Source organism: Aphelocoma coerulescens, chromosome 2 (assembly GCF_041296385.1).
Source record: "Aphelocoma coerulescens isolate FSJ_1873_10779 chromosome 2, UR_Acoe_1.0, whole genome shotgun sequence".
NCBI classification, from domain to species: domain Eukaryota; kingdom Metazoa; phylum Chordata; class Aves; order Passeriformes; family Corvidae; genus Aphelocoma; species Aphelocoma coerulescens.
In genome coordinates, this window is record NC_091015.1 from 38,642,570 (window position 1) to 38,657,424 (window position 14,855).

Here is a 14,855-nt window from a genome sequence, read left to right on the forward strand (position 1 = left end):
AAAAAAATGTACTTTTTTTCCAAATGTAGTAGTTTGTAGATTTGAGGAAAACAGTATAATAATCTTGGTTTGGCTGAGTTGAGTATTGACAGTGTCCTGATAACCACTGATAGATGCTACTCTCTTGTTCTATGGTTAGAAAACTGATTATTACATAAGATATCAGTCACATTCAGGTTAAAGGCATTTTTACTAGATTTCGTTGTTACTGATATTTCTTTTGAATATATATTTGTATAAGTGTTGTAGGTGTGTCACTTCTTTTGTGAAAAGGGGAAGTGGAACAGTTTTTTGAATGCCTTTGTCTTACTTTAAGTAATTTAACTATCTATATTTTTTCTTAAAGTAATAGTAAATTTGACAATTCAAGTATTTATGTGTTAAATCAGGTTTCTGCATGAATGCTCATCAGAAACTTGGCTAGATAGTTCCTAACATATATACTTTATGCTGAATTCTCTGCATCTCCAGTTATTTTATTAACTCTGCAACAATTAGTACAGGTAGGGCTTTCTCAAGTACATCAGTAGAGTGTCTTTGCACCTGCTCTGTGACAATTTTGTGATTCTCTGCTGTTGTAACTTCTGATAAAGAGAGTAAGGAATCATCATTTACAAGATTCCTGTTGAAGGTGCTCTGGTAGCTACAGATGGCTTCATCTTTGATTTTGCAAGCTGAAGTGGATGAAATAGTGGAGCTGGGACTTCAGAGAAGCTGCCTGTCAAGTGAGGAAGTCATGGCAAAGGTTCTTACTGAGAACAGGAGTGACAGCCTGGAAGGAAGAGGACACTGGTTGCGGGTTAAAGCTTGAGGGGAGCATATTGATCAAGTATAAACCCTAGACATCAAGTGTTTGAAGGTGAAAAAGGCCTTTTTCATCTTTAAATAGAGTTTCACTTGGAGGACAGCACAGAGATTAAATGAGACTTATTTTTTCAGTAATTTAATCAATAATTTTCCTCATGTAAGATTACCTTCTGAATATCTCAGCAGATAATTAATGAAATTAATCTATCATGAACTGTTAGTTGATTCAGCAAGCTGCTTATAACTCATGCAGTTTCTTATACTGGCTGTTGGTCCCTGGAAAGAAGGAAGATCACCTAATACCTGTTGTCTTTAGGTAATGAAAATAATTTTTTTAATGAACACTTACATGGTTTTAAAATGAAAGATGGCTTTTGGCAGTATTTAGAATTCAATTTCAGACCTGAAGAAGTAGTTGTATGTCAAACATTTTTTTTCCTCCACTCCATAGAGTTAGTCTGATAAAGTACACTACCTCTCCATATAAAGCACGTATCACCTGAATGTAATGGTTAAAACCAGAGATAAGAAGCTGGTAAACACTGATGTAACCATTGTTATTTAATTTATCTTTGAAGATACCATGTAAAAGCAGCTGTCTTTTACATTTGGTGGTTTGGGTGCTAAAGCATTTCACAATCATAGAACAAATGTATCAGAATATATAATTTTTTTTATGTCTAGAAAAATGTCTATTAAATGTCACTATCTAGTTGTCTTTGGGATTCAGCTTCTACTTCAAATCAGGGAATTCTAGGCAATGGAAATGATGCTTATTGCTGGACATAGGATTAAATGACAGTCATTAACCTACTTGGAAAGCAGGTGCTTACAATCCAGCCCTCCTGCTAAAATTGCATAACAGATCTTTTTTGGTTTGGGGTTTCTTTGTTTGTTTGTGGGTTTGTTTTTTTCACTTTTTTACAAGTATAAACAAATTTGCTTTATTTTTTATGCTTTAAAATTATTAATGGGAAATTCTGAGAAGTAATTTGTTAGTGAATATATTCTAGAATATGTGTCCAGATTTTTCCTATTTACTCTGGGGGAGTATTCGTGTTTTAATTTCCTGTGTAGTAAAATAATGAAGGGATAGCCTGAAATGAATTCTGTTTAATTCAGATATTCAAAGATTATCAAGTAATGAACTATTGAGATTATTTTGTCTGATACCATGAGTAAGATAGACTATGAGGACTAGCTGAACACACATGGCTGATTTTAAGCTAGGTGGTGTTGACTGTAATATTACTTTTGGTTGAGTTACGCTTTTTGAGATTTACTTCTCCTTTCCATTACCTATTATTATATCTCTAGCTGGTATTTCTGAAGCCACATCATTGTGTGCTGTGACTAAGTCTGTTCATAATTGCTGCTTGGCAAGGTGGTCCTCCTATGCTGTAAAGTTTCTTGTTGCTGGTAGCCTTCAATTTGACTGTATAGAACCACACATTTCAAGTGTGCATCCTAGTATCTGAGGTTGTTCAGTGCCAGGGACTTGGGTGGCTTGTAGCAGGCACTAACAGACCTGTGATTTATCTGTCAGAACAAGGTAAATTTGGATTTGTTTCTTTTTTTGGGAGAGTTGTATAACCAATGATGGATATACAGCTCTAATTTCCACTGTTATCTTCCATTTTTACTAATCCAGATTGTTGGCAATTTTCCACATGCCTTAGTTGTAAACAGCTTGATTCCCTCCACCTTCTGATTTCTGCAAAAGGTGTAGGTTCCAATTCAGGAAAATGTTTAACTTCACACATACCTCTTATGCACCTTGAAAGTCAGGAGGAATATAGCCACCAATGTATTGGCTACGTTTGAGCTCAGGAGCTCTGTTAATTGATAGATGTTATCTAGCAGACAGTATCTTATTCTATCAGACATTACAAAAGAAAAATCCCACCTGTATATAATGACATATAGTATTTTGCAGAATGGCAAGCGTGATTAGGCATCTTTACTTGAAGCTTTCACAGCTGAATGTTGACTTTTTCAATAATCATACAGTATAAATTAAAAGTTTTCCTCTACTGCCTGTTGGCTTCAGGGGTGTTTAGTGAATATTCTATATATCCTTTTGAAATAATGCTCAGAAAAAAGTTGGCTACATAACCTATTCACACGAATGTGCAACTGCAATTCTGTGTGGCCTGTTGTAGGACTTTTTACTACCTTGTAGGAAGAACAGCATCAGGGTTTTAATTTCAAAGCAAACCCTTAGATACATTCTGATCTGATTAATCAGTTAATGTCTCTTTAGAACACATTTTTCCCTGTGGTGCCTTTGAGGTATATTTTAATGAAAACTGTCTGGCTTGAAAGTTCTTAGCTGCCATGATAGCTTAAAAAAACAGGAAAGGCATAATCTATCTTTCAGTTAATATATGTAGTGTAAAATACCATTTAATGTACTTTAAAAGTGAGTGAACAGAAATTCTCCAGGATTCTTAACTAAAGCTCTGAGCAGTGGAAAAATGAAGGTTTTCAGCAGGTTGAAAAGTAATTTGAAATTTAGAGTGAATATCCCATTGTTATGAGAAGCTGTTGTATTTTACAGAAGTGGAGTTGTTTTTGTAGTTTTATTCTATTATATCTTTCCCTTGCTTTTCAGCATAGAAATTTTGGGTTGGGAGGTGGTGGCCTTTAGTTTTATGGTAAAGGTTTAAGGTACAATTGCTCAAGTAATTTTAAGCTGTTTAGACACTACAGACCTACTCAGACTAATTTCAGATTTGAAGACTTCTTCCCCACCCCCGCTCCCCTGTTTTGGAATGGTGAAAAGTAGGTAAATTCTGACTTATGGATGATCTTTGAGTATGTAGTTTTATTTGACAGCATCTTGTTTATTAGAAGGATGCAGAGATGGGAATATCTTTCAGGAACTTCATAGCAATATGGTCTGATTTTTCCTTAGTCACTGAGTAATTTTCTCTTTCAATTGGATATATTTGTGATCTGAATAATGATGATTCATTGTTATAGTATTTTATCTGAAGTTGGGAAAAGTGCCTAGTTGTTTAAAAGGTTAAAATTTAACTAAGAAAGAAAATAACCACACCTTTTTGTTTGAAATACCATTCTTTGTTTTGTTGGTTTTTTTTAATATGTAGCATGAAATTAGGGCTCAAATTTCTTTCCTTCCTTTCCCTGAAGGGAGCTTTAAGTCTAGAGCAGGCTTACCTGTCTAATGAACCAGAGTTTGATGTCTGAAATTAGGTGGGTTAAGAGTAGGTGCAAGTGTTTGCATATCTTAACACAGAGTTGTTATCAGATTGTAGGAGGTTGGCCTATGAAAACAAAAAGGCCCTTTGTTTGTCACAAGAGTGACAAACTAGAAGTGAGTCTTACAGTAAAGAGAAGAAGGAAAAAAAGGTATAAAATAATGAGATTTGCATTGATTGCAATAATACTGATTTTGTTGTGAAAGTATTATAATATAGAAAAGAGAGCAATGACAAAATTGGGGGGTTCACTCTAAAGGTAAGGAAAAATTTGACATGAAACAAAATTTTTTCATCAGATTGAATTTATAATATATATATTTAAATACATTTTTTTCTTACACAGAATAGCACATCATTACCTAAATTACTGGTAAGCCTTTCAAAGATTGCTCAGGTTTTTTTTTTTTTCTTTTCTTTGTTCTAGTTGCATTAAAATCTTCTAACTCTACCAGACCAGAAAGAAATGGCATTCAGGAAACCTCTAGAACAGGAAAATGTGGAGAGGGAATGCAGATCCTGGAAGGAGAACTCCTATTGCAGGTATGTTTTGCAATAGACATATTGTATGAAGATTTAAATTAAAAAAAAAAAAAACAAACACCAGTATTTAGCATACTAGATGCTCACTGATGAGATAGAAAAAGTAAGTTTTTTATTGTCAAATTCTTTCCTCATTTTCTTTAGGGTAATATTAAACAGCTCTTGCATTTTCTTGTGTAGTAGTGACTTTGGAGTGGATGTTAGAATATGGGCTCCTTTTCAATGTTTCTAAGTCATTTGTTGGGGGGGTGTCCCCCATTTCTTTGTATCTGTTGTTAATAAAGATGATAATATAAAGGAACAGTTTTTATAAGGACCAGATAAGTTACTAATTTACTGTAAATTTGGTGATTAATTATCTGAAAGAAACAATTTCTCCTCAAAACACCTTGGGCTTGGTAAAATATCTTGCTTTTTCAGTGGTTTGAAAGAACTCAACATACATAGATCCAGGACAAATTTTAAAATACTTGGAATAACTTTTATGTGAATCAATCGAAAATATTAATTGTAAAAGTGTGGATTTTTTAAAATTATATAGCCTGTTTTAATGTCCTAGAGTGTCAAAGCATATGGATAACTATGTACTATCAAGTCCAGATTAAACTCAAGAAATTACAAATATAGGTATTACAATGTTCTAACTAGTTTCACAAAATAGATTTTATGGAGACCTGCAGCTCCATTTGAATTATGTTGGTAGTCTGTCTTCTACACAGGTTTCACACTGATGTATCTACCAAAAGTGGCAAATTGTTCAGTCAGAGCCAATTGTTTGCTTAGAACAAAATTAATTTCAGTGTTCAAAGACTAGGAATGAAAACAGGTTCTAAGACTCCCACAAAACAATTATTTTAAATTGATGCTAATTGAAAATTGTTTTCTAACCAACTAAAAAAACTAGGACATGTATTTCATTTTCTAACCTTAATAAAGTATGACAGTGAACTGTTACAGAGTTACTGCTGGAGAACAGCTTTATTTTAAACAGACAAAACCCTAAAAAGCTAAAATATATGGTTTATATTGGAAGCATCTATTTAATCTGAAATATAGGGGTTTTTTTTATGACTTCTGAGTGGAAGTTATATGAGGGAACTCTTTTCCAGTATGAAAATTAAAGGGGTGATATCGTTATTACTGTAAATTCTGCCCCTCTTGGGAAGTAAGTAAATTACCGACTTTCTTAAATGAATTTGTTTTGTAAATATTTAATATATGTGAAAAAAATTATGAAAATGAATATGCAGATAGAGTTTTCTTATGTTATTGTAACAAGTCATAAGTGTGATGAAATTGGGAATTTTCTAGAAGGTAGTGGGAATTAGTAAGTTGTAAATATTGATCAAGTCCTTCCCTTCCACTTATGCTCAGAAGTCTTTTGTGTTACACAGGTGTCAATAAATTATAACTGATGATGAACATTTCCCTTTTACTATGTCCCTAATTTTTTTGGATTTGCCAGGGTGGTATGAATAAACACCCTATTGTTTGTATTTGCTTTTATTTGTTCATCAGATTCCTAACAAACAGAAAATTGTCTTTTATTTCCAACATAGAAACTCTCTTGCCAATCCAATAGATTGTGGAAGTAAAGATCCAATACATAAATGTGCCTTCCTTAAAAATTAAGCTACATTTCCTGTAAAATATTTAACTTATTTTAAATACAAAATATATTACAGCCTAAGCAAGTTTATGATAAAAAGTGCAAGACAAATGATGACCCCTAAGAAATTTTTAAAACTTAATTCTCACCAGTAATGAACAATTTTGTAATTATCTTTTTATTAGGAGCATTAGAGGCAGAAATATCATCTTCAGTTCTCCAGAATAATAAACTCACTGAGAAACTTCATTATGGCTTTTAAGATAATTATTTTTGGATTGCATTTTGCGAAAACCTCTATCAGCACTCATCTCTCATTTATTGGTATATCCAGATATATGGATTTTACAGGATATTTTGCTTAAAGAATGTGTATGGCTATCTCAGTAACAATCCTGGTTCAAGATGAACTGCATACCAGGGCTACTGCAAAATTTGATTGAATTCCAATGTACAGAAGGTGTACATAGCTCTGTATGAAAGGGACCAGAAGAACCAGTTTTAACATTTGAGACAAAGTTAGATGCTGTGCAGCTTGCAGATTTTTTATGTCAAACAGCTGAGGTGAAAGGCCCTGCAGAGCAGGTCAGCAGAGGACACGAGCACCTGCCATTGCGGCATTCTGCTCCCGTGAAATTACTGCAAGCTTCTTCAAAACCAAGGATTCTGTGTAACCACTCAAGATGTCTTGGATTGGCTATGCTGTTTAATTTCAGATTCCTATTGGTTTTTTTCCAGCTCATTCTTTATTCATGTAGAATTTACTAAATGTATAAGGAGTTTTTTAGAGCTAACAATGGTTTGTGAGAGTAAATTAAATAATATCTACACATTAAATTGGAGTGGTTCACAGCATTTAAAGACCAGTCACTTAATCAAATATTTCATTTATATATTATTATTTTTTTGCAGTAAGATATACGATATCCTTCCCTTACATTACATTTTCTATGTACAATAATTCTGCATAAATAAAGAGGTTTTTTTAGAAAAGTGTTTTGAGTATGCTGGCCAAATTTGCTTTTGAATGCGGCTAGAGGAAATTAAGTGGCACAATATACTCAGTCTGGCCTCTAGAGACTGCCTTTTGTTAAATCTTGACTGAAATCCGTGGAAGTAAATCGGCACCTTTCAGATGAGCTGCCAAGTCACAAATGTACTGTTTGCTATCACAACAATTGCCATGGACGGTATTGATTGGGAGTTCAGATAAATGCCCTTTGCGTGACTTTAAGTGTGGAGCCGCCTGGTCTGCTGCTCCATGGAGGGGGAAATCTCTTGAAAAACATTGTTTACTTGCAACAGTCCGCTTGTGCCGACGTTTTCTATTTTAAGTGAGCTATAAAATGTTTTCTTGGGCTATGTAGGGGATCTTGATAGCTTGATTTCCTGTCCACAGTGGCCTATCTGCACTATGAATAGAATGGATTTGGGGACTGGGTTTGTGACATGGCTCTTGTTTGTGCTGTGGACAGCTGGGGGTATCCAAGGCTTAAACCACACAAGCATTGTGAACTGTGGTTGATATTAGATAAACTTATAGTTCATACTGCTGTCCCTTGTCGCATATAATCAAGAGTATTTAAAAGTCTTCAACATGGTTTTGTTTTCTCCACTGAATTTAAAAAAAATTTGTTACTTTTTTTGTTGGATCCAGTTTTCTTCATTTTAACATGTATACTGTAGAGAGATGCAATGAGGGATCCTTCTGTTTATGCTGTTAGAAAATGATATGCTTTTACATGCTTCACATTGTATTGGGGGTCTACAGTATAGGTAGAGCCGCAATAATTATCTGGAATTTTGTCTCTGGAACTGACAGATTGGTGTGTTTCTTCCCCAGGCATTAAATGGATTTGTGTTAGTTGTTACAGCAGATGCTCTGGTTTTTTACGTCTCTTCTACTATCCAAGACTACTTGGGGTTCCAACAAGTAAGTTTATTTCTTCTTCTATTTTTTTCAGAGATTTTGCTTAATTTCAGAGAACATCAGTGTTCATATGTAGGGTTTTAAAATACTTTTTGTACTAAAAATTTCAGTTAGGTACTTTAGGTTGAATTACTTTGAAACCATATTACTTTTCTATCAGCTTTACATAGCCAGTATGTCAGGCCAAGCACAACAGGAATATAATTTCCAAAGTTGAGTTAGGCAAGATAGGAAATTTTCGCACTTAATTATTCTTTACTGGAACGACTGTTTGAAATTTATGCTGTGGTGTTACCCAGTTTATGATGCTGAGTGAGACATAATTCAGTGGGAAGGTAATTATTTTAATAGAAACCTTTCATGCAAAACTATTTCCATATGCCTTGAGATTTTAAATATCCAGTGGGTAATTCTGGTATTTTTAGAATTTGTTCTCTTGCTCATGTTTATTTATTTAATTATTAATTTCAAAACAAGCATTTCTTTTTGCTATTTATGGTGCAGGTCACATATGGCTAACTTCTTTGGGCTTGCAAGCCAGGTGCCAAAGTTCTAAAGACCAAGGCATAGCAGGAAAATTCTGCCTTTGTTAGAAAACTCCTGGGATTACTTTATGTGAAGATGATAGTTCTAGTTCTCAATGCATATCTGTGGATACTGCATATAGACATTCAGCTGCTGTCTAAAAATAGGGAGAAACCTTGGTGGGTCTGCAATTTTAGGTAACTGGTAAGAGATTGGGGAAAGTTTGTGTAAAAGAAAATATGTCAAAAAAACCCCATTGTTATTCCTGGGGTTACATATTCCTTCAGTGTTGGGGAATGAAAAAAGAAAAGCTTGGAAAAAAAATTGGGCATAACATTTTTGAAGTAATGCCAGCAAATTAAGTGCATAATATAGAAGTGAAGTCTTAAAGTTACAAAAATTAGCATTTCTGGCAATTATTCTGGAAAATACTGGTTGTTTTATTAAATTCATCATAGCAAAATTTGACTTAGGCTTCTGCTTTTGCCAGTTCATTTAAATTACTTTAGATCTATGTTTTATTTTAGTATTTTCTGTTTATATAATGGTTGGGTTTTTGAAACATGCCAAGAATGGGGATCCTAACTCTTCGCAGTCAACTGAGTCTTTTCTTGAATATTTTGGGTGTTTTTTTCCCCTGTTAAGTTCCTTTAAGCACTGATCCTTGCTTTAGTGCCTTTGCCATTTAGATCACATTCCTAACCACACAATTGGTAGTGGTATAAGAGATTAGTAATTACATGTTTTAACACATCCTTAAGAAGTGACAAAGCTTTCAGGCAAACAAATCCACTGTTTATAATCTGCTTGGCTTAGTTTTGGCAGTTGTTTGGATCAGGGTCTTTTGCTTCTTTTGTGTTCCTGTAGCATCTATAGTGGGTCAAGTCAAGTACTAGCTGGCAAGTACTTTATTTACCACTGTGTAAAATTAAATAATTTAAACGGTACCTAAGCATAGCATTTCCAGGCCTTCTTAGGTAAAAGCAGGTAAAGAAATAGTTGACATAATGTAACATTCTTTTTCTAAGGCAATATTTTTATTACTGTTTCCTACATTTACAGTCATGGGTGTAACTGAACTGTTCTCTATGCTGCTAAAAATTGTTTCATGCAGCTTTGCCACATACATGTGATTGTATGTATTTACCGCTGAGCAAAATGGATTTTGCTATATTCATAACAGCATTGTCAATCAGACAACTTGTATCATATTGTCATATAATTTTCTTTTTCTCATTCTTTCACACCTTTTTCCTTTTGTTCATAGTCGGATATCATACACCAGAGTGTATTTGAATTGATTCACACAGAGGACAGACCTGAGTTTCAACGACAGCTACATTGGGCATTAAATCCTGCCCAGTCAGGAGATTCTGGACCAAGTGTACAAGGTGAGAACCAAACCAATTAATGTGTTTGCCTGTCTGATTAGTTGTTTGTTTTTTGGGCTTTTTTAATTTGTCTATGTAAACAAGTTTAGATCATTTTATATGAAGAAAGGAAGAAATAGCATCTTTCAAATTTATTTGACTTTTATGGACATATTTAGCCAACAGTGAGAATTACTAGTTTTGCACTTTAAATAAGCGCTGTTATTCACAGCAGAGCACCATTAAAATACTAATTATACTTTGAATTGGAGGAGTTTAATTTGGAGTGTGACAAGGTTTCTTAGACTGATCAGTCTAAGAATGTGCTAATTACGGTCTTAATAGAGGGAATAGTGTATTAATTGCCACATGGATGAGCACTTCTCTTAGAGATAAAAGGGGAAGGGAAATAAAAGATGAAATAGAGGGGCCTTTAAGATCAACTAATGTGCATGCTAGAGCATAGGGTTGTCACGTTACTGGCTGATGCTTAAGTGAGCTGCTATATTGAGAAACAGCTAAGGAGAATCACACTGCCTGTGTATCAGAGCAGTGATGTGTAGGTGCAGGTAGTTATGTGTAATACAGGAAGCATGTGCCTGGATCATAATGACAACAAAGCCATTGAGACAACTGCTCCATTTTAATGCTCCTTTTGCACAACAGTTGTTTAAACATGTAGGTAAAATCTTCTGTTACACTGACTTGATTATAGAGGTTATTTTAATCCATAAAAAAGTCCAATTTTTTTAATAAACCTGCCATTCTTAAAGTAACTTGATCTAAAAAAATTTAGAATATGGAAATGCCATGATTTGATAGAGAAAAGTTACTGTGCTTGTAATACACCTCAGTATATTTCAGTTTTTCACTTAGTGGTCCACATTGTTAAATCATCTCTGGATCAATCTCCACAGGCCTGCTGCACAGCTAGTTAATAGTAGAGTTCAGGACAGCAAACAGTAAGGTGCTCAGAAACCAGATTTTCATGTGGTGACTTCCTGTTTGCTTTAGAGTGAAATGGTGTTCTATGGACCTTAAGTAAGTGCATATGAATTTACAAAAGGTTGTCTGAAAACTATGACACCAGGCTGAATTGGCCTCAGATTTGACTGAACGACAAGAAGTGCTGAGCAGAATTACAAACAATTCTTTGTTTTGTATTTTGTGTTTCTAGCTTGCTAAAAACTGCTAATTGTGCCCATTCCTGAAAGGCCAGGGTGCATGGGGCTTTGAGCAACCTGGTCCAGTGAAATGTGTCCCTGTCCATGGCCAGGGGCTTGGAATTAGGTGATCTCCAAGGTTGCTTCTACCCTAAACCATCCTATGATTCTATGATGACTTTTGAGTCTCAAGTAGCATAAAATGTTTGGATGTTGAGGATTTTTAAACTGAATTCAGATTTATAGCAAAGAATAATGCTATGACCATAAGGATCCCTTCCATTTTTCATAATTTAATCCATTTCTGTTTTAATACATTCAACTAGCATTATGTAGATATTTATAGATACAATTACGCTCTGGCTTCAGCACAGATTCCATCCTGAGTCTGGGAACTAATTCTGCTTCAGTTAGCCTGGACTGGTTATTTCTCACACAAGACTCTGGTATGCTGCTAGACCACTGGTTTCCTCAACTGTTACTGTGCTTCCCAGATATTCCTACCAGTCCTGTCTTGTTCCCGGAGAAGTTTGCAAAATTCTGATTTTTCAGTCCCAAATATCCACTTTGGGGCATTAAGTCTGGACTATCTTTTGAACTTCCCGTGTTGCGCAACCATATGGTCTTGAGTTTAAAGACAAGCTCTAATGCACTGCATGTTCTGCACATTGCTCCATGGTATTGATAAGATCCAGTGTGAGATTTGTGAGGGATATCGGTTCTAACCCCGGCATGTTAACTGGTAGTTTTGCTCTCGGGATTGTAGATGCTCTGTAAGATTCTTTGCCTTCTTACAGTGAGTCACTTCTTCAAGATCTTGGCAATAAAACCTCCCTGCCTTCCGTCTTCCTGGAAAAGTGCAGCAGTAGTGCTTTCACAAGTGTAGGAGGCTCAGTTTTGAAGCCCATTGCCTGCTGTTTTGAATTGTGTTCCCCTCCTCTCAAGAGCCACTTCTTCCACCACAGCTTTGCTCACTCTTGGGTACTGTGCATTTTACTATGGAAGTTGACAAAAATCCACAGGACCCAGCTGGACTTGCTGAACCTTCAAATTTCAGCTCTGTATTTTACCAAAAGAATAACATTGAGTTTCTTGTGTGGCAGTAATGCTGAAGGGCACACCTACCAGTGCCAAGGATGCCAGTAGAAACCCTGGCACTGCTTTTTGGGTACTAGATCTGCACCCGGTCAAAGTTGGCAGCTCTGAAATATAAGTTTGGATTTGCAAACTTATATATATTATATATACTTATGTATATAATAATATACTTATATACTGTTTCTTTGATGCTCCTTCTTCATAATCATTGCTTCTTCAAAGAGCTTCTTGGAGAAGCACTGTCTCAGAAGTTTTGGAAATTCTCACCAGCAATTAGGCAATTAATAATAAAAAAAAAAAAATCTGCAGCAGTAGGAAGTAAGGAAGTTTGCTTTGTCTGTTGAGAACCATCCATATGATGAATGTGGGAATTAGTTATTTTCTGATTTCAAAGTTAGCTGGTAACTATCTTGGAGTACAAATACCTGAGTTTCTGTGGCTGTGGGATCTGCTCATAATGGTGACTGGCCAATACAGTTCTTCAGATGACTGTAATTTCAGATTATCCCTTTTCATACACACGACCAGCTAGGGCGGAAAAAGGTTTATTTTTCTCCATACCTTGAAGTTTATTCAGCAAATAACCTTGCATAGCAGTTCTTTTAAGAAAAAAAAGGAGCTCCTGATTTTATGTGAAAAGCTGGATAACTCAGCATTCTTGTTGGATTTAGATGGCCTTACGTTGCAAGGCCTATTGGTAAGACATCAGCAATCTCATTTGGCTCCAGTTCAGTCCCTTGAATTCATAGGAGATTAAACTGAAATGGATTTTGGTAATGATTTGTTTAACTTTGGGTTTGTTTTGCCATTGACCTAACCTCTGAGCCTATCTGTAAGTTTTTCCAGCTGTTCAAGAAACAAAATTGTATTCCAGAAGATATAATGTGGTGTGTTATTAAGTGACATGCTTTCCCTGACCTCGTCTCCATGTCTGGAAGGTCAACATGGGTTCTTAAAATCTGTATTATTATTTTGTCTGTACTTGATAATTTGTTCTCTAAGAGTACATGCTCTTTTTTCTCAATTTCCTGCATGTATGAATTCCTAGGGAACAACCGGTGTTTTTCATATGTATTGCAAGTAAGGTCACTTTGCTAAATTTGCTGTGATAGTCATGCCCTGGTAGGTTCTCTGTATATGTAGCCTCATGTAGAACACATGTATTCTGTCAGAAGTTTATTGATTTACCTTCTGTTTTTACTTTATATTCCAAATGTTTAAGTCTGTTTTCTAAATACCACTTAGCAACAAATGCTTGTCCTGACAAGGTAGAAGGATACCATGTTGTTATCCTAGTTAACAATCATGGCTTTGAGTATTTTTTAAAACAAACAGCCCCCAAAACACAAGTACTCCAGATATACCTTGGAGAGGTAACTATGGTGTTTTGATCAGCAGAGCCCAAAAATATTTTCACTATTTAGTAGGGTGATTCTGCCTTTACTAGAGAAAAATACTGAGTTTTTGTGGCAATTTCCTAAAGTTGCTGATTTTTATTTGCTGCTACTGCTTTCACCTGGCTGTCTGGAAAGTTTCACATTTTGATACCATTACTGAGTTTTTGAATACTCAGTTCCCGTAGGTGCTGTGCCTTTTTATAGACCCTGCTGTTGTAGGAACATGGGTGTGTTCTCTGCTGAGGACTCTGCTCTCTGCAACTGATCCAGAATCTAGGCTGTTGACAAACATAATGAATAAATTAAAAACCCAAACAAACAAAAACCCCAAAGAAAAAAAACACTTAAAATAAATTACATTCAATTTTCAAATACCATAGCCTGTAAAACATAATCCCATCAGAAGAACTGATGCTTGACCTCAGTGTTACAATCGTTATAGGTTCTGAGGATGTTTCCAGCTTACATTGTTCTTGCTCAGGTCGTGACCTAACGTTTTGTTTATGAGACGGAAGATCGTTTGTCATAGATAGCCTTCACTAGGTGTTCTTCTAAAAATAATCCCTATAAATAATCCTCTCCTGCAGGAGATAATGGGTTTTCACAGCCAGCAACCTATTATAACCCAGACCAACTTCCTCCAGAGAATTCTTCCTTTATGGAAAGGAATTTCATCTGCAGGTTACGATGCCTTCTGGATAATTCATCTGGATTCCTGGTGAGTATGGAGTTACATAAAAACTTCCACATATGCTTAAAAGTTGGAAATCTGCATTAAACTAACAAGAGGTGCAGCAATTTACTTTATTTGTTAAGTCTCCAAAGATAATCTGAGCTGCTTGAACCACAGTGTTTCAGTTAGTGACATTGAATGTCTCCCCTTTAACATGTTGTCATAACCAGGTGCAAGTTCTCTCATTTCTCATGGCCCAGTTTCCTCAGTAAAATGCAAATAAGCAACTGCTTTTGTAAAGTGCTGTGTGATTTGCAGATAAAAAGGCATTGCAAGAGTATTTTCTTGTATCAAGTTGACTATGTTGAGATGTAATAAGCTATAGTAATTAACAGGACAATAGTTCTTCCGTTTTTGGGAAAGTTTGTCCTTGCTCTTTTTAATGCATTTTTTTGCTAGTCAATTATTTAGATTTTAAAGCAAGTATGGGTTTATCACCCTCTGCGATATCTCACA

The 14,855-nt window shown here is 35.2% G+C and overlaps 1 protein-coding gene across 1 annotated transcript in view; it reads left to right on the forward strand.

Moving 5' to 3' along the window:
* The window catches only part of AHR (aryl hydrocarbon receptor), a 63,482-nt gene that overhangs the window by 35,162 nt on the left and 13,465 nt on the right, over positions 1-14,855 (forward strand). Inside the window, exons 3-6 of the mRNA XM_069007071.1 lie at positions 4,459-4,574; positions 8,027-8,116; positions 9,906-10,029; positions 14,254-14,384. Of these exons, the coding sequence (XP_068863172.1) occupies positions 4,459-4,574; positions 8,027-8,116; positions 9,906-10,029; positions 14,254-14,384 (461 nt within the window). The remainder of the gene's footprint in view (positions 1-4,458; positions 4,575-8,026; positions 8,117-9,905; positions 10,030-14,253; positions 14,385-14,855) is intronic.